General features: G+C 37.4%; 1 protein-coding gene across 2 annotated transcripts in view; it reads right to left on the bottom strand.

Annotated features, from left to right (window-relative positions):
- Positions 1 to 22,329, bottom strand: part of LOC109093790 (neural-cadherin-like) — a 255,054-nt gene that overhangs the window by 72,312 nt on the left and 160,413 nt on the right. For both annotated transcript variants that reach the window (XM_042760623.1, XM_042760624.1), the window contains exons 19-22: positions 19,889 to 19,982; positions 18,825 to 19,009; positions 11,737 to 11,963; positions 3,949 to 4,226 (exon numbers count right to left, since the gene is read on the bottom strand). In XM_042760623.1, coding sequence (XP_042616557.1) covers positions 3,949 to 4,226; positions 11,737 to 11,963; positions 18,825 to 19,009; positions 19,889 to 19,982 — 784 coding nt within the window. The remainder of the gene's footprint in view (positions 1 to 3,948; positions 4,227 to 11,736; positions 11,964 to 18,824; positions 19,010 to 19,888; positions 19,983 to 22,329) is intronic.

The raw sequence follows: 22,329 nt of genomic DNA on the forward strand, positions 1-22,329 counted from the left end.
TGTTATTTTATTTTTTACATTATTTTAACAGAGGTTGGGGTAATGAGATTTTTAATTTTGCAGGACTATTCTAACAGGGGTTTATAATTTTTGAGTAAATGTGCTTGAAATTGACACCCAATCCTGCTGATGTACATTTTAAAAAGATTTGTCTTGACTTGATCTATTATCAGTTTAGTTCTAATGAAGCACAGACATGGTACATGGACTGAATGAAAGTGACTAATAGAGAAAAGGACCTTGAGAGCTAAACACTCCAGACTGGTTGGATGTTTGATGCATGTGAATCACAGTGTTTGTATAGGAAAAGTGATATATAAAGCACTCTCCTGCAGGATTGTCTAAGTCTCTCTCCACAGAAATAACCAAGCAGTGTGAGCGAGGGACCCAAAAGCAATTTCATTCTGCCAAAGTGAGATTTCCGTATAGACCATGTCATATCAATGCATACAAATCCCTATTTTTCATACAAATGTCTATGTTTGATAAATCTTTCCGTGTGAATGCATACAGTTCAAATAAACATTTTACATATAAAAACTCATATTTTGACACTGAAAAACTGAAAGGTTTTGAACACATTTACGCCTGAAGGCTGAAGAAGACCAGAAGGTTGATGTAACACAGTCGCAACATTAAGGTTGTTGCCTGTGGGCATTATTAGGATTAGAGGAGGGCTTGAGGCATGAAGCACACTGGCCCACAACGCCAGCTCAAAACATTACATGCTCACTAGGTCTGACCGCTCGCAAATCCTTAGCTTTAATTTCTTGTTTTAATTAAACCACTGAGAGCTAAAGTAATTTCTCTATATTGTTCAAGATGATTAAAATGAGGCATGTAGACATACTGTATATCAGAATGGGATGCTAAGCCATTGCATGTGTATGTATTGCATGTACAAATCTCACACTGGTATTTTTAAGACTTTCTACAATGTTGTCACGGAGTCAGTCACCAGAGTTCTGATTTTCCTCACCTGTCTGCACTTATCAACCTGTCACCACCTCAGTGTCTGGTCTTGTTGTTACTTCTTGCATCAACTTACCTGACTACTTACCTGATCTGCTCCATGATCCCTTCATCTTTAGTCATCTGCTCAGCATTCTGGATTCCCCACAAACCTGCAAATCAATGACGTGTTACTTCTCAGCTAAGTCTCAGCTAGAGTTACAGAACTATTATCACTTACCATACCTGTGATCATCGCTTTCTCCTTCAAAGCCTCTCAATAAAGCTCTGTGTTTTGGATATTTACCTGTGTTGTCTCCTTTTGTGCGATGACAGATGTAACGTCATGTCATGCAATAAAGATTGGGAAAAAGGTGTAATAGAACTGTATGTGTGTCAGTCTCCCCTGTAAAATATACAAGTCTGGAAACAGGTTTGTGCATGTGTGTGTAATGGGAGGTGGCAGTGTGGTCTCAATAGGTGCTAAGGTAAATAGGTCAACACATAAATTATTCAATAGGCATATGTATGATTTCATTTTTTAAATGCCCCCTTTGGAAGATGTCAGGCCAGTATTTATGATATGTTTATTGCTCTGCATTTTTAATTTCCCTGCGGGAAGGAAAAAATCCTCTATATCACAAGCAGCGATTAGAATACAACTCACATCTGCAACCACATCTCAGATATCATTAGGAGCTTCCACATGGCAGCTGCTCTCTTGATTTGGATCTAAATCAACCCATAAATACTAAAACACTGAGCTTTATAAATCACTGCTAAGCATCCAGCAGTGCCATAGCTAACTGTTACAATCTTATCATATCTTACTATCAACTCACATTTTTTACCATCTCTCTCTGTCACGTCTATCTTGCCTTTAGGTAAGATAAATGTAAATCTGAACAACAGGTTCCACAGGGTTGATGAATTTCTTAAAACAGCTCTTTGCAATATAAAATAAAATAAAATAAAATAAAATAACTGGAAACACTTTTAATGTACAAAACACTGGCTCTGAAATAAAATAAAAATACTGCTATTTTAATGCACATTATTAAACACTAATGGAACTTATGTACTACAAATGACATTTTACTCTAATAAGTGCTTGAAAATCTTCATAACCTATAAAATTTGTTCTTGTTTAAATGATTTGTTCTCATTATTTTGCTACTGATTTCTGCATTACTGGTCACTGATTTGAGGTTGATATATATTCCTGTTCCAATCAACTCGGGAAGACGCAATTATCTCAGGAAACTCAATCCAGCTATTCTAATCAAACTTGCACATGCATTTGAAGGACTGCATTAGCTATGCAAGAATTACCATGATTAGAAGATCTGGTTCATTATGTTTTAACTGAATGTATGGCAACGCTGCCCAGCTTTGCACTTAAACATACATAGTTTACATAAAGAAACTGCTAATTAGAACTACATGTTCCAGTGTAAGGAAGATACAAAACCTCCTGCTTGGAAACAAATCATGAAAGTTTTGTTCAAAATATTGAATATGATACATGGATCGCCTGCTTTGTTCAAGTACTGCCACAGCTGAAAAAAAAAAAAAAAAAAAAAAAAAAACTGGCGTTAGGGCATTTGGTATTAATTAGCGGCTGCCAGAATGCTGTGTATTCTAAAGAAAATAAAAATAAATAAATAAAAAATCCCCTTCTAGCAATTATCACAAGCTCCCTACTCCCCCCAAAGCTGTCCAATCCCAGTCACTCAGTATTGTTATTCGGGGAAGGAAATCAATATCCATGCCAGGACTGGATAATTGAATAACACAGAAAAAAAAGGCTCTTTCAACCTCATATTTGTGCAAAAGCTCAGAAGAAAAAAAGATTAGTCTTACAAAGAGTGGTGTGAATCCATGTGGAAGTTCACTTGATCATGTCTCTTTTACACTTTCAAAGAGGCCCATGAAAGTGAAATGGAGATGAGGCATCTATGCATCTAAGTGCATGTGCAAAATAATGTGCCAATGAAAATTTCAAACGCAGCATCAGAAAGCGACATTAACTTACATCGCGTCTACACCGGACGCGAGCAGCGCAGCGGCGCGAAAAATAAAATAAAAATAAAAAAATAAAAACGCTTGCTTGAGCCTAATTTATTTTCAAGATCTGAGGTAAAATATCTGTTTTTGCTTTCACTATGGTTATAAAGATCACGCAAAATAATATTCAAACTCACATTAGACACTTTTAACATTGAATAAAGCACATAATCATTACCTGAGATTATCACTGTCATATTTTGCATGTTATTCCCGCCTCGACATCGCAGAAAATAAAAAAAAAACATTTCTAAAACAGAATCCCGTGTCGCTTATTGTCACGTGTAGCTGTTGCGGGTGGTTAGGACAAAAACTACATGGAAAAGATACTTTTTATCGTGTCGCGCCATGTCTGGTTGGGACACACAGTGTTACAGTTTGATCCCCCAAAAAATTTAAGTACATAAATATTAATGCTGACAGATCTAATAATTCAATCTGCAATTAGGGAAAGTGGAGAGAAGAGATCCAGTCTGGAGATGAGCAGGAAAAGTTGATTTGCATGGCAGACATGGAGATCCAGATTTTTTATTCAACAGGCAAAGTTCTTCTGTATCCAAATGCAAAAATTTTCATAATTGTTTAAATAAAACAGACTACTGGGGGAAAAAAATCTGAATATTTATCATGGGACCATCTTTTGATTATTTTAAAAAAAGCAATAATAATAATTGTAATAATAATAATAATAATATTATATATATAAAAAGGTCAGTGGCCCTTGGCTTGGTATTGTTGGCAGAATTCGGCCCTTGGTGAAGACTAATTGAGGAACCCTGGTTTAGACACTGTGTTTGGTTGTTTCCTCAAAGATCTTGCATATGCAAACATCTCACTGCTTGTCACGTTTACTCTCTCTCCATGTGCATGTGAAATAAAGTCATTCGAGTAAGCTCTAGAGCTCTCAAAGGAAAACCTGCACTTTCTCACCTGTATCCGCTCTGCGTGTCCACACAGACTCCTCCGTTGTGGCAGGGGGTTCTGGGATAGACAGAGCAGCTCTGGTGGAGGTGTTCACGTGCTGAGCAGCTGCAGACAGCTGTGGCTTCCAAAGTCACTGACACCAGAGCCATGCTGCCTGAGTCAACCAACGCCGGCTTGTCAGTCACGCTTAGATGGCTGGTGCAGCCCCCTCCTCCTCGACAGTCAGCATCCACACACTCATCTACATGAACCTGGGTCACGTTGACTTGAAGAAAAGACTGGAGCTGGATGGGAAAGGTTAATGGAAACAGAGAAAGTAAGTCCATCACTTGTGAAGTGTGGCATAATGATGAAAGAAAAATGACTGAACAAACTAAAAGAGAGCAAAGAACACATGTGACCAGCTTCATTATTTTAAGACATTTTGACCTAGAAACAAATTTTGAGTTTCATGCACTGAGTGAAATAATTATGTTTCTACTCAAAACTGCTGTTAAGATATAATAATGTAAGGTCAGCTTGTTAACAAGCTGTTCCATTCAAGTCTTTCCATGGTTGAAACACTGATTGTGTGATTATGTAAGAGATTATTCATTTTAGTAAGTATCTTTGAACATACCTTATGAGGGTCATTCATGTTTATTTTGTGCTATAATTAGTAGTGAAAGATGATCAGATATGTCATACCACATTACAGTGTTCACCCAAAACTGAAAATTCATTATTTACTCACAATCATGTTGTTCCAATCCCAAACCAGACTTTGATTAATCTTCAAAACACAAATTAAGCCTGACATGTTAACCAAAAAGACCCCAAACCCAGTTGTTCGTATTGGAATGAGGAGCTCACTCTCACTTTGTTTCGTTCTTTGACACACCGCGCACTCCAGAGCCTCTGCTTTTCCACAAGCACATAAACGGCGTGCAGATACCCAATGTCCACAAAACCTCTTAACTTTCACATCATTTATTTAAATACAACATCTGAAGTGTTGCAGTTTGCTCAGGGGACTGAGCAGCCACACAGTGTTTGACCTGTACTCCACTAACTTATGCGGCCAGCACACTTAAAGGGAAATGAAGGGGTGAATAAACAAGAGATATCGAGAGATTCAGACAGAGAGAAGATAGTGACAGATGTTCGAGGAGATAACAGCTCCAAGATTAGCTGGGGCCTATTTGCTGGGACACTATTCTGACTTGGCAGTTGCTCGTTGAGAGTTATTTTCTACACAGTTGCTGTGACACAGGGCTATGGGTGATTGATGATGCTGTTTTTGTTGATTTTATGTTTGATCTGAAGGGGAAACTCTCCAGAAGCACAGGGTCACGGTGCAATGTGCATAACAGGAGTGGACAGGCAAATGTCACAATGCGTTATGGTGGGATGAGAACAGAAATAGTGGGAGCAGCGTTAGGCCTCTGAAACAATCTTATGTTAAATAAAAAAGAACATAAAATATAAAAAAGGAGAAATAAAGTGTACATGGTGAATATGTGGGAAAACTGAAAGGGAACAAATATGAGATGCTCACTGACTTCCCTGAATGCCTTTCAGACGACAGGATTGGCAGGCGTTCTTTAGGTTGGTGCTTGGGGTGTTGCAATGTACCGGTACTGACAATAACCAAAATAAAATAATGATATGTTGACACTACAGATACAAAAATATTATAAATAATCCAATAGCAGTAAACCAGCAATCCAACACAGCAGGTGGCAGTTTTGCACCTTAACACACCATCATGTCTTAACAAACAAAGCATGTTGGAAGAGATTAAAAGTATAAGATAAGATAAAAGTAAGAAAAGTAAGAAAGATAAAAGTTAGCTGAGCAGTGTCAGCTAGTGTGTTGTACCCCATTCTGCAAGAAGTGCTGATCAACAGTAAGATCTTTTTGTACTGTACAGTTATGGTTACAAACAGTCTCTCTGCCTCGCTCCCTATTTTGAGTGTGATTCACTGGCCAAAAAGGTAAAAAAACACTTTACGTTGAATGCCTAACTTTTCCATATGGTAGAATATCATTATATAAAATTATTAGAGCTCGTAATGGTGTAGTAAAAATCTGATATTTTGACTGCCCTAGTTGGCGTACGCGTACCTTTAGCAGCATTCATAGCACCTTCCTTTCTTTGTGCACAAACACCTTTGCGTATGCACACAGGTTGAAACGGGTATATTGAGGAGAGCTGCGTTCAGTGTTTAATGGCACCATTAACTTCAGATCCACCTCATCACACATTGCCAACCCTATTGCCAACTATGTCGCTCCTCTCTAATGCTCGTTTCAGTCCGGTGCAGAATGTGGGGTGGCATTTGAAGAGATGGGACAGAGAAAACATGAGGGGAGGTTGTAACTTCATGAGAGAGTTAAAATCCAGGAAGCCATACAGACATAATGCGGACATGCATAATTTATGTTGGTTAGCTAGTTAGTAAGCTTTATGTAGCCAGAATAAAGCACACTGAGAATATATATATATATATATATATACAGGTCCTTCTCAAAAAATTAGCATATTGTGAAAAAGTTCATTATTTTCCATAATGTAATGATAAAAATTAAACTTTCATATATTTTAGATTCATTGCACACCAACTGAAATATTTCAGGTCTTTTATTGTTTTAATACTGATGATTTTGGCATACAGCTCATGAAAACCCAAAATTCCTATCTCAAAAAATTAGCATATTTCATCCGACCAATAAAAGAAAAGTGTTTTTAATACAAAAAAAAAATCAACCTTCAAATAATTATGTTCAGTTATGCACTCAATACTTGGTCGGGAATCCTTTTGCAGAAATGACTGCTTCAATGCGGCGTGGCATGGAGGCAATCAGCCTGCGGCACTGCTGAGGTGTTATGGAGGCCCATATTATGGAGGTGTTAAGGATGCTTCGATAGCGGCCTTAAGCTCATCCAGAGTGTTGGGTCTTGCGTCTCTCAAACTTTCTCTTCACAATATCCCACAGATTCTCTATGGGGTTCAGGTCAGGAGAGTTGGCAGGCCAATTGAGCACAGTAATACCATGGTCAGTAAAACCATTTACCAGTGGTTTTGGCACTGTGAGCAGGTGCCAGGTCGTGCTGAAAAACGAAATCTTCATCTCCATAAAGCTTTTCAGCAGATGGAAGCATGAAGTGCTCCAAAATCTCCTGATAGCTAGCTGCATTGACCCTGCACTTGATAAAACACAGTGGACCAACACAAGCAGCAGACATGGCTCTCCAGACCATCACTGACTGTGGGTACTTGACACTGGACTTCAGGCATTTTGGCATTTCCTTCTCCCCAGTCTTCCTCCAGACTCTGGCACCTTGATTTCCGAATGACATGCAAAATTTGCTTTCATCCGAAAAAAGTACTTTGGACCACTGAGCAACAGTCCAGTGCTGCTTCTCTGTAGACCAGGTCAGGCGCTTCTGCCACTGTTTCTGGTTTCAAAAGCACACGCCTGTGCACGGTGGCTCTGGATGTTTCTACTCCAGACTCAGTCCACTGCTTCCGCAGGTCCCCCAAGGTCTGGAATCGGTCCTTCTCCACAATCTTCCTCAGGGTCCGGTCACCTCTTCTCGTTGTGCAGCGTTTTTTGCCACACTTTTTCCTTCCCACCGAGGTGCTTTGATACAGCACTCTGGGAACAGCCTATTCGTTCAGAAATTTCTTTCTGTGTCTTACCCTCTCACTTGAGGGTGTCAATGATGGCCTTCTGGACAGCAGTCAGGTCGGCAGTCTTACCCATGATTGCGGTTTTGAGTAATGAACCAGGCTGGGAGTTTTTAAAAGCCTCAGGAATCTTTTGCAGGTGTTTAGAGTTAATTAGTTGATTCAGATGATTAGGTTAATAGCTCGTTTAGAGAACCTTTTCATGATATGCTAATTTTTTGAGATAGGAATTTTGGGTTTTCATGAGCTGTATGCCAAAATCATCAGTATTAAAACAATAAAAGACCTGAAATATTTCAGTTGGTGTGCAATGAATCTAAAATATATGAAAGTTTAATTTTATCATTACATTATGGAAAATAATGAACTTTTATCACAATATGCTAATTTTTTGAGAAGGACCTGTATATATAAATAAATATAAATATATATATATATATATATATATATATATATATATATATATATATATATATATATATATTCAGATTGAACAGGACAAGGTAGAAACTGACAATCAATCAATCAAGGTCAGTATTAAAATTCTATATTAATTCTGAAAAAAAAAAACACTAAAAGTAAAGTCACTACTTTCAAATGCTAGGCAATGTTATTTGTTTATATAACATTGAATGTTTAATGTTCATACTGCAATGTTTAATATTATATTAAAACAGCAATTATATGTTGTAATGCCTAGCATTTTAAAGTAGTGATTTTATTTTTACATTTGATATTTTATTTTACATCAAATACTATAGAATTTAATATAGTGATGAGATGTGCATACCTATACACCATAATCAAAGCAGAGGACAAACCAGGATGCATAAGCCTCTGTGGATCAAATTCAACAGAAACCATTTGAGACAATTTCCAAGCACTAGTGGTATTTTACAAGTGCCATAAATTCACACAATCGAAGCATTTTGTTAGTTTTTTTGTTGTTGTTTATTGTTTTGTGTTTCTGGGCCACTGATCGTGAAACCAATAATGTGTAGTTTTAAACATAATCGAAATCAGTGTGATCACTCATTGAATTCCATTAGTTGACATTTAATGGCTCGAGTGTCCGTGTGTATTTCAAGTGTGTATGCCCAACTGACTGCAGATCTACTGATGCACTTTACTGCAATGCAGAGTACCTGTGGATCAGATCCAGGAGTTGTTTTCAAGACACACACTAACACACATTTGAAGCTGCAGAGCGTAGAGATGCCTGGTGTTAAACATTCACCCACACACACTTGACTCTCTCTCCCTTTTTTTGTGGTTCTGGGTCTTTTCGGACACACACACACACACACACACACACACACACACACACACACACACACACACACACACACACACACATGCACGCGCACACGCACACACACACACACACACAATGTGGATCCTCCACTGAGCATTCAGGTCTGACTCCCACGTTCATGCCTGCTTGAGGAGGTGATTTGCATGTATTACCTCAGACATTAAACACTGCAACTCTGAGGTCTCGTTTTTTATTTAGCACTCGCAGACAACTAATAAACCATTAGTTTATATGAGGCAGTTATAGGCTCAGGTAACAGGAGCTTACACAGCAGAGAAGATGCACCCACTCCCTTGTCTAATCCTTCTTCTGGATGCTCTCATTTCTCTTTCTCACTCTCTGTTTATTTCTCTCTCTCCCTATTCTCCCTATTCCTGGAGGAGAGCGTGGAACTTCTTGCCCGTCTCCTGCTCGATCGTACTGTCAGCTCATTTCTCAGAGGCCCTCTGGGGTGCCCATCGGGATTGGAACTACAATACCCATAATTCCCTAAGGGGAAACTGTTTCACAGAGGCTCAGTGATAGCACAAGATGACACCCAAGAGATATACAAAGTGGGATCTACATGCACACATAAACAGGCAAGCTGGTAGGATGATTGGAGTTTGTTTTGTGCTCCCCGCTTACAGGCACTAACCTTCATGTTGGACCAGTGGCCTTTTCATGCTTCTGTTGTATGATTTAAAACAGTGTGCATTTCTTAAACATTTGATTTGTGAAGAATGGGTTCAAAAACCGCCAAAAGGTGTTTTGGTGAGTGAACGAGAGACTTGGTGAGGTGTGGAACCGATCCACATTGTACTGTTATGCATGACTGAACTTTTCGAAAAGAAAGAGTAGAGATGCTCTCTTGCCAAAGCCAACCTGAAGGAACAAGCATTCACTTAAAAGAACAGGGAAAGGGATCAATGGGAGGTGCTGTGCCACATAGTACTTAAAGATGCAACAAACCAAGTAGTAATTTCAAAATTATTCTGAGAGAAAAGAGTAGGGAAGGCAAGGGGGGAAAAAAGCACAACAAAAGAAATAGTGTGGGTGTGCACGAGTCAACAATTGCCTGAATAAAGTCGAACAAAAGGACAGAGGCAAAATGCACTGCCTTCATGTTTGATTTGTAATTATGAAGATTTCTGCAAAAGCAAAGGTGATGAGATGCATTTTTGAGAAAGGCCAGTTTGAAATGGCTCTGACAGTGAAGATTCAGCTGAACGCTTTAAACTTATTGTATTTCCTCTCCCTCATAATGTGCACTCAAATAGAGTGGGAAATTCATTGGCATCCGATTAAATGTAGAGAACGGCTGTATTTGTTCTTCGTTCATCCTCATCAGTTCCTTCTGCATCTTAACCTGCTCGCTATAGGTGCACTATTTCTGGAACATGCCATTTTAGTCTCATGAGAACTTTTTTTTTTTTTCTGCAAACTTCTTGTAGTTTTGTCTGCTGAAGACCTAAATGCAAGCTTGCATTTGAACCGAATCACCCTCAAATTTCACAACAAATAACAAGCTTCCCTGAAATCTTTTTTCCCCCATGTATTATTGACTCTTAGTCTTTCATCAGGAGTCACTATCACTACATAGAGATTTATTTTTGGTTTTCGAGCTTGACGCAACAATGTGTTTTTGTGCAGCGTCTAACACGTCACAGAGTGTAATTTCAGTTGTGTGTATTGCAGAAGGGGTGTTAGGGGGTGAAATAGAAGGGCAATCCCCTGGGAGAGGAGCAGTATGTTCTGAAAATCTGCTTCCCCCATCCTAGTACGGCCACAGGGGAATCCTGAGCTCTTCAAAGTGCACGTTGTGGCACAAGGGAGCGGTGTAGAAAGCAAGGGGAAGAGAGAGGACTGCTGGAGATCATGACAGTGCATTAAGGATCATTTAAAAGTTACAGACGTGAGAGGGGCTCATCTCTGTCTCTCTCCTACTGTGCACACTTATTTCTTCCAGCTCTGTTGCAAGGCAACATCACACGGCCTACTCGACACATCCGACATGCAGTGAATGTAGCCGTCAAACCAGCCGAAAATAGAAAAACGCAATTACATCAGATTCAGAGGCAATAGCATGAACTGGCTGTTCTCTCTGATCTCTCTCAAAACCCTGCCAATGCATGTACCTCTACCGTGGCAATTTTCATTACACTAAAACATTTTTTTCTCCATTCCTTGTCTTGAAATCTCTCCAATTACTACGAGGAGAGACACGCAACTTACTTTCCATATCAGTGAGTTCATCTGTAATTAGCTCCCTAAATTTTCACTTTCTTCTCCCACTAATTTTAGCTCTGAGTAATGGAAAGAGTCGAACTGTGAGGAAACGAATAAGTGAACATTTTGAGTAGTTTCTTCTTCCTGAGGATTAGAATTCCCATCATTAATAACCTCTAGCCTCTATCAGTAGTACTTTTACTATTTCTGCTCACCATTTCCAGGCTATTTTCCAAGCCCCTTTATGCCTTGTAATTGGTCCTGATCAATGATTTTGCGTAGGAGATGGATACATTTAGATCCAATTCATATCACCGCTCTTTTACCTTTAGCAGTGTCTTTTCTAAGAAGGAAATGGAGCGTATGTGTCATATCAATGAAAAGGGAGAGTGAGAAGTGACACTTTAGGTTTGATTGAAAAGGTAACAAAAGGCCTGGGTTAATACATCAGGTCTCATCTTGTTTTGAATAAGTGAAAACAAATGTAATTTGTGTTAAAGCTTGCAGTTGTTCCACACTGAAGTGTGCATGCTTATAGGTTTATTACAAGGTCAAATATGACTATATTCATTGGAATGTGCTTTTGACAAGTCTTACTTTTTGTTTATGAGCTGCAAGGTATCCATGGACTTTCTCTGCCTTGAGGAACGGTGCGCCGTGAACGGAGAACCTCACATCCAGAATCCTGTGCCGCACTTCCACCAGACTGAAAATGTTGACGTCGTCTGCCCCCACAGACAGCATGTCTGACAGGAAGTCGCCCAGCAGCTCGTACCTGCTCTTCAGATTGCCACGACGTTCCATGAACTCTGTGGCGGAGATGTCTGTCAGAGACACAAACATAAATGCATGACACATAAGGATAACAGAACTGTATAAATTTGACCTAAACTACAAGAACTCCAGAATATGAAAAAAAACAAAAAAAAAAAACAACCAACAACAACAAAAAAATAAAATGCACAATTCTTAATACAGCACTGAACTGAGGTGCAGAGCTCATGAAAAATGCATGGTCAGGTTTTCCCTCGTCAACACATCTCCTTGTCATTAAGTGAGGTTAGTGCCTGTCAGTGGCTGTTCGCACAAACTCCAGCTGACATGCCATGTCAAAAAGTCTGGGACGGGAGCTCAAACTACTGCATGCGGCAAGTCTTTGTCACCATGGTAATAGGTGCCTGTGCTTTATGTTCACGGTTCCCAGCACATCATGATGAAGCTGGGCACGGCCTCTGAGCATTGTAGGCAAATCGTAACACTTCAGCAACCATCTGGACATCGATTTTCCTGTGCTGGAGGTATGCTTTCCTCCCAATACCCACTGAACTATTCTAATTGGTATGCTTAGCTTACAGTTAGGGACTGTGAGGGTGGCTGAACAGTGGCCCCAAGGGAGGTGTTAGACCAACTGAGAGAGGCCCCAAGCTCAGTCTGTCCCCAGGCTGAGTCAGGGTGCCTTGGGGCCAGTGCTGGGCAGTGGCACGGGTGAACTCCTCACCCTTAAGAAACTATAATATCTCACAAAGTTACTATACATAACTTTGAAAGTACACATCTACTTATTCTACTAACCCTAACATAACACTTTGCTAATAATATTATGTTAATTGACATGTAGTTTAAAATTTTAAAACTTATAGTTAGTAGAATGTCTAAAAATATTTTAGAATATCTTCCTAAAATGCAAAGTTGTAGCACTTGTAGCAAATGTAGCACTCCCAGTTGTTGTTGGAGATTCTTAGTCCTCCTTTCCATTCTTTCAATCGCTTTACGTATACGTCGACATTCCATGTCCATTATTGTGAAACCCGCGAGACTATGTTAACTTTGTTCTTCATTTGTTAACGTTGTTGAAAGCCGCACACAAATGACATCGCTGTCGACCAGCTTACGTCACGTCCTACACACTCTCTGTGCAAATGCAACCCTTTAAATGGTACTGGGAAACAGTTCGCGCAAACTCGTCAAAGTACTTTAGTACTGTACATTTAGTTCTGGAACTAAAGCGGTGCGAAAGGCCCTGTTAGTGCTTGAAGACTGTCAATCATGGAGGTTTAGGTGGGGGCAAGGAAGGAAACTGTGATTAGCTTTTGGGGAGTGCAAGAAGGGTGGCTGTCTGCTACCATCATGAGCTGTGTGTGAAGAGGAGACTCATCATGACAGCTGGGAACAGCCTCACACCTGGCTTTGATCCAAGCCCAGATCAAACCTGCTCCCCTTCCCATGGGCATTAAGCAATGGTGTGCTTAACACCTTTTCTGGTTGTTAAAACACACACACACACACACACACACACACACACACACACACACACACACACACACACACACACACACACACACACCTAAACTTAAAAATATACAGGGGACCACAGGGATTTATTAGAATAGGGCTGTAAAAAATCAAATAAAATAACAATAAAAAAACATTAATTTCTGTGTAAATTGTGATGATATAAAAATAGATGAATTTTTTTTTTTTTCTATTTTATTGATTGACTTATAAAAAAATCTATATGGCATTTTCCACAAACATACTGTATATATATATATACAGTACAGACCAAAAGTTTGGAAACATTACTATTTTTAATGTTTTTGAAAGAAGTTTCTTCTGCTCATCAAGCCTGCATTTATTTGATCAAAAATACAGAAAAAAAATGTAATATTGTGATATATTATTACAATTTAAAACAATTTTCTTTTAAATTTATTATACTTTAAATTATCATTTATTTCTGTGATGCAAAGCTAAATTATTTGGATCATTATCACATGATCCTTTAGAAATCATTCTAATATGATGATTCATTATCAAAGTTGGAAACAGTTCTGCTGCTTAATATTTTTTCAGAACATGTGGTACTTTTTTAGGAAACTTTGATGAATAAAAAAAAAAGAAAAAAAAAAGAAGCTATGTTTTTAAAATATTAATATTTTGTAATAACAATATACACTACTGGTCAGTAATTTGGGGTCAGTAATTTTTTTTCTTTCTTTTTTTTAAATAAAATCAATACTTTTATTCAGCAAGGATGTGTTAAATTGATAAAAAGTGATAGTAAAGAAAATATATTATTAGAATATATATTTTTAGAATTTTTTTTTTATTTTGAATAAATGCAGTTCTTTTTAACCTTTTATTCGTCAAATATATTAGACAGCAGAACTGTTTCCAACACTCATAATAAATCAGAATATTAGAATAATTTCTAAATGATCATGTGATAGACTGGATGTTACATGTGACACTGAAGGCTGGAGTAATGATGCTGAAAATTCAGCTTTGCATCACAGGAATAAATTATTTTTTTAAAGTATATTCAAATAGAAAACTATTATTTTAAGTTGTAATAATATTTCACAATATTACTGTTTTTTTCTGTATTTTTGATCAAATAAATGCAGGCTTGATGAGCAGAAGAAACTTCTTTCAAAAACATTAAAATAGTAATGTTTCCAATCAACCCAAAATCTATTACTAATACTACATATATATATATATATATATATATATATATATATATATATATATATATATATATATATATATATATATATATAGATAGATAGATAGATAGATAGATAGATAGATAGAAGTCAATTGTATAATTTTGTAATAACAATAGGTGGTTGACCTATATTTTATCCATTTAAAACTAGCTGTGTTCACATGCCAGGTTGATTTTATTTTAGATATTATTTTATCAAACAATTCTAAGAGATCCCACAACATCATGAAATAAACACCAAAGTGTACTGTGTTTGGTGGAATTGTGCCACATACTGCATGCATGCATAATGAACAGAAAGTAAAATGCATGTGTCAAAAGGGCAAAAATACATGCATAGAAATAGGTGCATTTATAATGCAAGTGTTTTTTTTAAATGTAGGGAAACACACTCTGAGACAAAGAACCAAAGATAATATTTATACTCATAAAAAGATGGAAACACACACACACAAATTAGAGTTCCCCTTAAGGAACTCAAGCTCGAGCTTTGGGAATGCCTTCAGCGTGACTATGCTCTGAATCGTGTGTGTAATCAGACCAATGGATGGGGCGCGACCTCAGAAGACTACAGAGGGTAGTCCGGACTGCTGAGAGAATCATCGGTACAACCCTCCCTTCTGTTCAAGAACTGTTCTTATCCAGAGTGAGCAAAAGTGCTGGCAAAATCACTCTGGACCCCTCACATCCAGCACACTTCCTCTTTGAACTGTTGCCATCTGGTCAACACTACAGAGCTCTGAGCACCAGAACGACCAGACACAGGAACAGTTTCTTCCCCCAGGCAATCCATCTAACGAACACTTGATATTAACTGTGGAACACACAACACTATTTATACACACATAAACTTATTTATCGAAAAAACATATTTAGTCTACACTTCAAATTTGCACATAATATACCTGTACATACAAAACTGTCTATTGTAATATACCTGCACATACTATTGTCAATTTGTATATTGTTATTCCTTACCTACTTATTTGTATTTTTTATTCTATTATTATGTGTTTTTTGTTCTGTCGCTGTCATTCTGTTGCACTGCGGAAGCTTCTGTCACGAAAACAAATTCCTCGTATGTGTAAACATACCTGGCAATAAAGCTTATTCTGATTCTGATTCTGAGTTCTTGCAGGCTAGATTCTCTGCAGGGTTGACCCACTCCACCCTGAAGATGTCATATGAGTCTTCTGGCCTTCCCTCACCCTTAGGAGTCCATGCTCACTCCACCCAAAGTGTGGTGTCCTCCATGGCCTTCTTGTCAGGTGTGACTATGCAGGATATATGTAATGCTGTGGGTTGGTATATGCCGCTAATGTTCGTCAGGTTCTACAACCTCAATATTCTCATTCCCAAAGGATTCGATGCAGCTTGAGTTCCTGAAGGGGAACATCTCAAGGTTACGTATATAACCCTAGTTCCCTGAGGGAACGAGACGCTGCGTCTCCTGTCATACCCTGTCAAGAACCTGCTGCTGTCTCCACCTTTTATAGCTTCCTGGTCACACCTCACCACGTCCGTGACGTCGTGCCCATCCACTGGTCTGATTACACACACGATTCAGAGCATAATCACACTGAAGATGTTCCCAAAGCATACGACGCAGCATCTCATTCTCTCTGGGAACTAGGGTTACATAGGTAACCTTGAGATGGTTTAGCTATTGTGGCTTGGGGGACGGTGTGGCTGGTCAATATGTCTTTGTGAATTGGTGAGCTACCGAATGAATGCCAATATTTTCTCTTTTGAATGATACTTCAAAGTCCTGTTGGGGTTGAAAACTCAGGGTTAGCCAGGAAGATGAGGATCAAAACATGACACATTTTACATTATTTAAAGATAAATCCAAACTGTCTAAGCAGTCAGAAGCCTCAAAAGTTTAACCTCAAAAAGCTTTTCATGTTGCGTGTCCTGCAAAATGTGGCAGTTGTATGTATAAATGTGTATATGTATGTGCCCAGAGGTTATGGGAATAAGCTTGTGTGAGTTTGTGTGCACATGTTTGGTTATCTGCATGAGCTAACATGGGTGTCTAAAGAACTTCTACATATACTTTCCCTTATATTTCACTTTACAATCAGTTCACTTTCTGAGATGCACAGAGCAAGCTATAATCTCAAAGCAGCAGCATTAAACAGGCCTTACGACTCTCCATTGCCTTCAACATTAGCTCCTGAAATGGGATTTCAAATGTCAAGGAGGCATTAAATAGTAAGAAAGTCAAACATTCAGTTAGACCAGAATTCAATGAATGTTGAGACAGGGCTCCAGGGATATAAACATCTTAAGTATTTGGGAAGAACATTAGCTCATACCTCAATTGACTGATGGCATTTTCATGTGCATTTTAAACAATGCCTGAAGTACTGACAGATGCTGACATCTCCTTCTGAAACCGAAAGCCTTGTTTTGAACCTTGTTGGTTTTTTGCTAACTGTTGCAATTCTAGGGACCATAAAACACTCAAGACGTTAAAGATAAAAATTCAAGACACCCAAAAGGACTCAAAGTGACTGAGTGTGAAACAATTTCAACACTAGGCTTATGTCCAATTTGGCAAACACTGTCGCACAGCAACTCACCACAACAAAAAATATAAATCACCTCTAAATAAATGCATGTTTCTTTTCTGATATTTTATACATATCAAACTCCTTAAGACTAAAATTTACAGAATCATAATTTCTCCCTAAATACTGTCCTTAAAATCCTTAAAATTGCGCACTGTCCTACTTGGCCTTTTTTGTGTGAAATATAATTGCTGAACATATAACAATAATAAATAGTAAATAAATAATAAGGGTGTAATTTATCCATAATCATGATTATTTTACCATGAACACTTCCAGATAAAATAGGTTTCTTTAAAGAATGCCTTTAAATCAAATTTATTGGCAACATCCTGGAGGGTTAATAGTAAACCGCCACATTATTTAGTTTAAATAAAATAAAAAAATAAATATGGGACAAATATCTTATTGCACAGACCACAGAAGATTATCTGATAAAAATATGAAAATGCAATAAAAGTAACTCAGATTGTTTTTTAATGGCACATATAATCCTACTTCAGTTAGGGATTGTCAGAGATTATAGAAAGGAGAGACATTTACATACACACTGTTGTTACATGACATCTGAAAAGTTATTTGTGAAGTCACAATAAGCAGTAATAAAAACTGCTTGCTGTTGTTCCATGCCTGCCATGAAATCAGTTGCACTGCTGAAATCAAAGAAAAATCTCTTTATAGGCTTATGAGTTTGCTATCGGCTTACATTTTATATTCTGTCTCTCCATCTCACACAAGACCTTTTCTCCCAGTTTAGTAGTCTTAAAACTACATAAAACCTCAGCCATAGTCCATTTCATTTCAGCTCAGTCTTGTTTTCATTAAAACCCTGACTGTAATAATGTCACCAAAGTCAATATGCTCATGAGTTTTACTGCCACAACATGGCACACAGTCGACACAGATCCTGATTCCTGGCCCAAACCATCAAACCATTTTAATCTCTTTGACTGAAATAAGCAGTGGACACAGACTCGGCTCAAGTCTCAACAGTGCTGTATACAGAGTGCCATTCATTATCAGTCACATTTGTATCATATCCTTTAACTATAATGATTTAAATTGGAAATAACACAGCAGCATTACATGCACACTCTTTAATCAATTTGCATTCCAAAAATACTAAAGAATAGTTTTACAGTAGGTAGGCTAAGGTTTCAGGCATTTAGTTCTGCACAAACAAAATGATGCATCAGAGCTGCCATTGTCATAAACCTTAGCCTGCATCTTGTTTCTTGTTGACTGTGCATAAGTACCAAAGCGTGACAGAACTTCTCTGCTTTTGCAGTATCAAGGCAGCTATAGATGGTTAAACAGATACAGGAAAGACAAGTCCAGTGAAAATGCAACATGGAATTATTATGGCACCATCGACGGATGCTATAAATACATATATAATTCTATGTAAATCAAAAGGAGATATTTCAGACTTTAATCTTACTTAAAAAAAGAAAATAATAATTTGCAGATTATTAGAGAGAAGAAAATAGAAGAAAAATTAACAAGTGTAAAAGTTAGCACTGATTACTGATCAGCTGAAATCTCATTTAAATGTCAAAAAGCACTATGTCATACTGTCATGAGGTAAATATCACCGGTACCTGCTAATCTCAGAGAGGCTGAGTTGTAGATGGCATCATCCCGTAGCTCTCTCACATTCACCTTTACACTAGAGATGGCATCCGGCCACACCCCATCTGACACTCGAACCTGAAAGTCATAACTCCCAGGAGGAGCGTTCTCCTTTATGATGAGGAACCCTGTCCGCTTGTTCAGGATAAAATAACTGCAGGTAGAAAATTGGATTAAAGTATTAAAATATAGATTTTTTGACTGGAGATATATATATATATAAACAATAAAAAGCCAAAGTGTAAATCTAACAGATCAATGAACACAGTGAATGATAGATGAAAGATGATTTAGAGGGTGAATCCTTTTGTTGCGAGTGTTTCCTTTTCTAGCATATTGAAACAAATTTTGAACGGCAGATGAATGGCACTGAAATACAGATTTCACTTACCTAAAAAAAATAGCCTAAACCCAATCTGATCCCAACAATTTCTCAAAACTGAAAAGCACAATTTATAGGTCACCTTCTGACCTCAGCTTCCAATAAATATTTACACTTATTACATTACATTACATTGATGAATGTACACATGCACAGAAAATCTACAGAAACGATAAAAGAAAACAAATTCCAGTTACAAGCTAAAACATATTTCAATTAATTAATTTTTGTTTCCAAATGGAGTAACAATTTTCATCTATATTTTTAAATCTTTCCCAAAGACACGAGTGTTCTCACATTATGTTGCGTATACTGAAGATTATGAGAGAGCGAGAGCTCAGGTGTGCTATTTGCTCAAGACATCTAAAAGCTGGCCTCATCTTGTCATTGTATACTCCTCTCCAGTAAAGTGTACAACATCAATAGAGAAGAGCAGGAGAGAAAGAGAGATGCTGGAATGTGTGAAGAAAGGGTTTGACATTGTTCTTAGAGATCCCTTGACCCCGTAACACAAAGAGTGCAGGAAAAATGTGTATGGTGCTGGGAGATGTGTATAAACATGCTAACCATGTGGAGGGGATGATGCAACGATGTGGACAGAAAGGAAAAGGATGTAGAAAGAAAGAAGAGTAGAGAAGAAAAAGGTCTCACTTAGGAACATGTCCCTCGAAGGCATACGTCTTGTTATCCCAGTCATCTGGATCTGGTGAGTAAACCTTCCCAAGTACATTGGTTGGCATTCTCCCTGTCATAAAAAAAATTCATGTGCATCAGGTGTAGTATACAGTATGTATAAATGCATGATTATGTCTGTTGAAACAATGTGTATATGCTGATGTGGGTGTGTGTTTGTGTGTGTGTGTGTGTGTGTGTGTGTGTGTGTGTGTGTGTGTGTGTGTGTGTGTGTGTGTGTGTGTGTGTGTGTGTGTGTGTGTGTGTGTGTGAGAGAGAGAGAGAGAGAGACTGTATGTCACTGCAAGCATTCAGCACTGTCCACAGACATATGCCTACTGACAACTGTAAGCTGAATACATTATATATTATTCTGTGTGTGTGTGTGTGTGTGTGTGTGTGTGTGTGTGTGTATATATACATATATGTACACATATACATATATACATATATAGATTTACATATATACATATATATATATATATATATATAAACGGATGACTGTTGAATGCTTGATTCTGATTGTTAGGTGAATGTTAGGTATGCAATTTTCCATTAAACACACTGCTATGAAGCAGTTCCAGGTCTGTAGTCTGCATTACAGTTCCAAATCAATTCTACAGTTTTTTTATTTCTTTTTTTCAGTTATTTCAAAGGCCCTAATAGCCTACAACAGCAAATTAAACAAAACCCACAGACACTGATCAAGCTAAGTAATGTGACAAACAATAGGATAAAAATGGCAAACAATTTTCATGTTTTTTCACTAAATTACCTTTTATTATTTATGGAAATCATGCTTGCTTTCTCTCTCCTGCTCTTTCTGCACACACACACATACTGTACAGGCACGCAGACGGAAGCATATATGCGCACAAAAACTTGTTGCCAGTGCTGCCCTGCAATTGTCTTTTTCAATAAAATACTTTCACAACTTACAGCTTACAACTATTAAACTCTCTCTTTCTCTTTTAATCACATACAGTATCAATGACTCAAACCCCCGTTACTAACCCTAAAAATGCTAACCCTAAAATTCTGGAATTATCAGAGGGGGCTCAACCTATCAACCTTGGGATGGGATGTATACAAAATTATTTCTACACCCAAGAGTGTTTTAAGGCCAAAAACCTGACAAATGCCTTGATATAACACCTCTGAACAATGTATGAAGTTGTGGTAACCATGGCATAAGCAGGATAAAATTATTCGCTGAATAATAATGCACAACCGAGGTAACAACCACGATGCAAAGCAGGTGTGCATTATGGCTACTCATCAAATATACCATACATTAAAGGGTAACTGAGCTGATTTGATTTATTTATAGTAAGTAACAGGTTAATGGGTGATTCTATAAAAAATAAGTTCGACCACTAAAATCCACTATAGCTAAATTGCAACATTTGTGTAAAGCTACAGTATTAAATGCATTTTATTTATTTTCATAAAATTGCAGTTTAAATTGCAAATAATTGCAGCTCAGCCTCTGAAAAATACCATAGCAATAGTCTGGCAGTAAAATATTTACAATTTGAATCAGCCAGCATGCCAAAGTAATGCATCATGGTGAGTGACTACTGGCACCAGTGCTGACTGAAATGGATCAAATTTGGCAGTTTTCTGAATAAGTATTTAATCTGTATTTTCTTCCATAATTCTCAAAATGTTTATTCATAGAACGTTTATTATTATTATTTATTATTATTATTATTTCAAATGTTGCCATATTTAGCTTTTATCATTATTCTCACCAAGCTCCCTATTTTGTAAATCATAGATAATCTACTCCAAATGACTTTCATAGAGCCTGAAAGAAACTTCCCAGAGAGTAAAAGATGAACATACTGACTTTTCAGACTTTTCACTGGGCCCAGGCTAAGTTTGTGGTCTGGTTCAAATATGAAATACAAAAATATATTGGCTATAGATCTACAGCTATTATCAATCCATAAAGCATAATGTGAAGCTTGCAGTAGAATAGACAAAGCTACAATAAGCTCTACCATTAATGCAGCAATGATGGATTAAAATTTTGTAACCCAATTAATGAATGAATAAATAAAAAAATAAATAAATAATCTATTTCAAATAGATGCTGTTCTTTTTATATTCACCAGAAAATACTGAAAGAAATGCATCACATTTCCAACAAACATATGAAGCAACATAACTGATTTCAACATTGATAATAATAATTAAAAAATCTTTCTTGAGCACCTAATTAGCATAAAAAATATGTGAGACTGGAGTAAATTCAGGACTGAAAATTCAGCTTTGCCATTATGGAATAAATTACATTAAATTACATCAATTACAATTAAAACATAAAATATAAAACAGTTCAATATTATACTCAATATTATATTTTTACATTATTTTATTAAATCAAAGCTTACTGATCCCCAATTTTTGAATGG

This window comes from Cyprinus carpio, chromosome A7, assembly GCF_018340385.1.
Source record: "Cyprinus carpio isolate SPL01 chromosome A7, ASM1834038v1, whole genome shotgun sequence".
NCBI classification, from domain to species: Eukaryota; Metazoa; Chordata; class Actinopteri; order Cypriniformes; family Cyprinidae; genus Cyprinus; species Cyprinus carpio.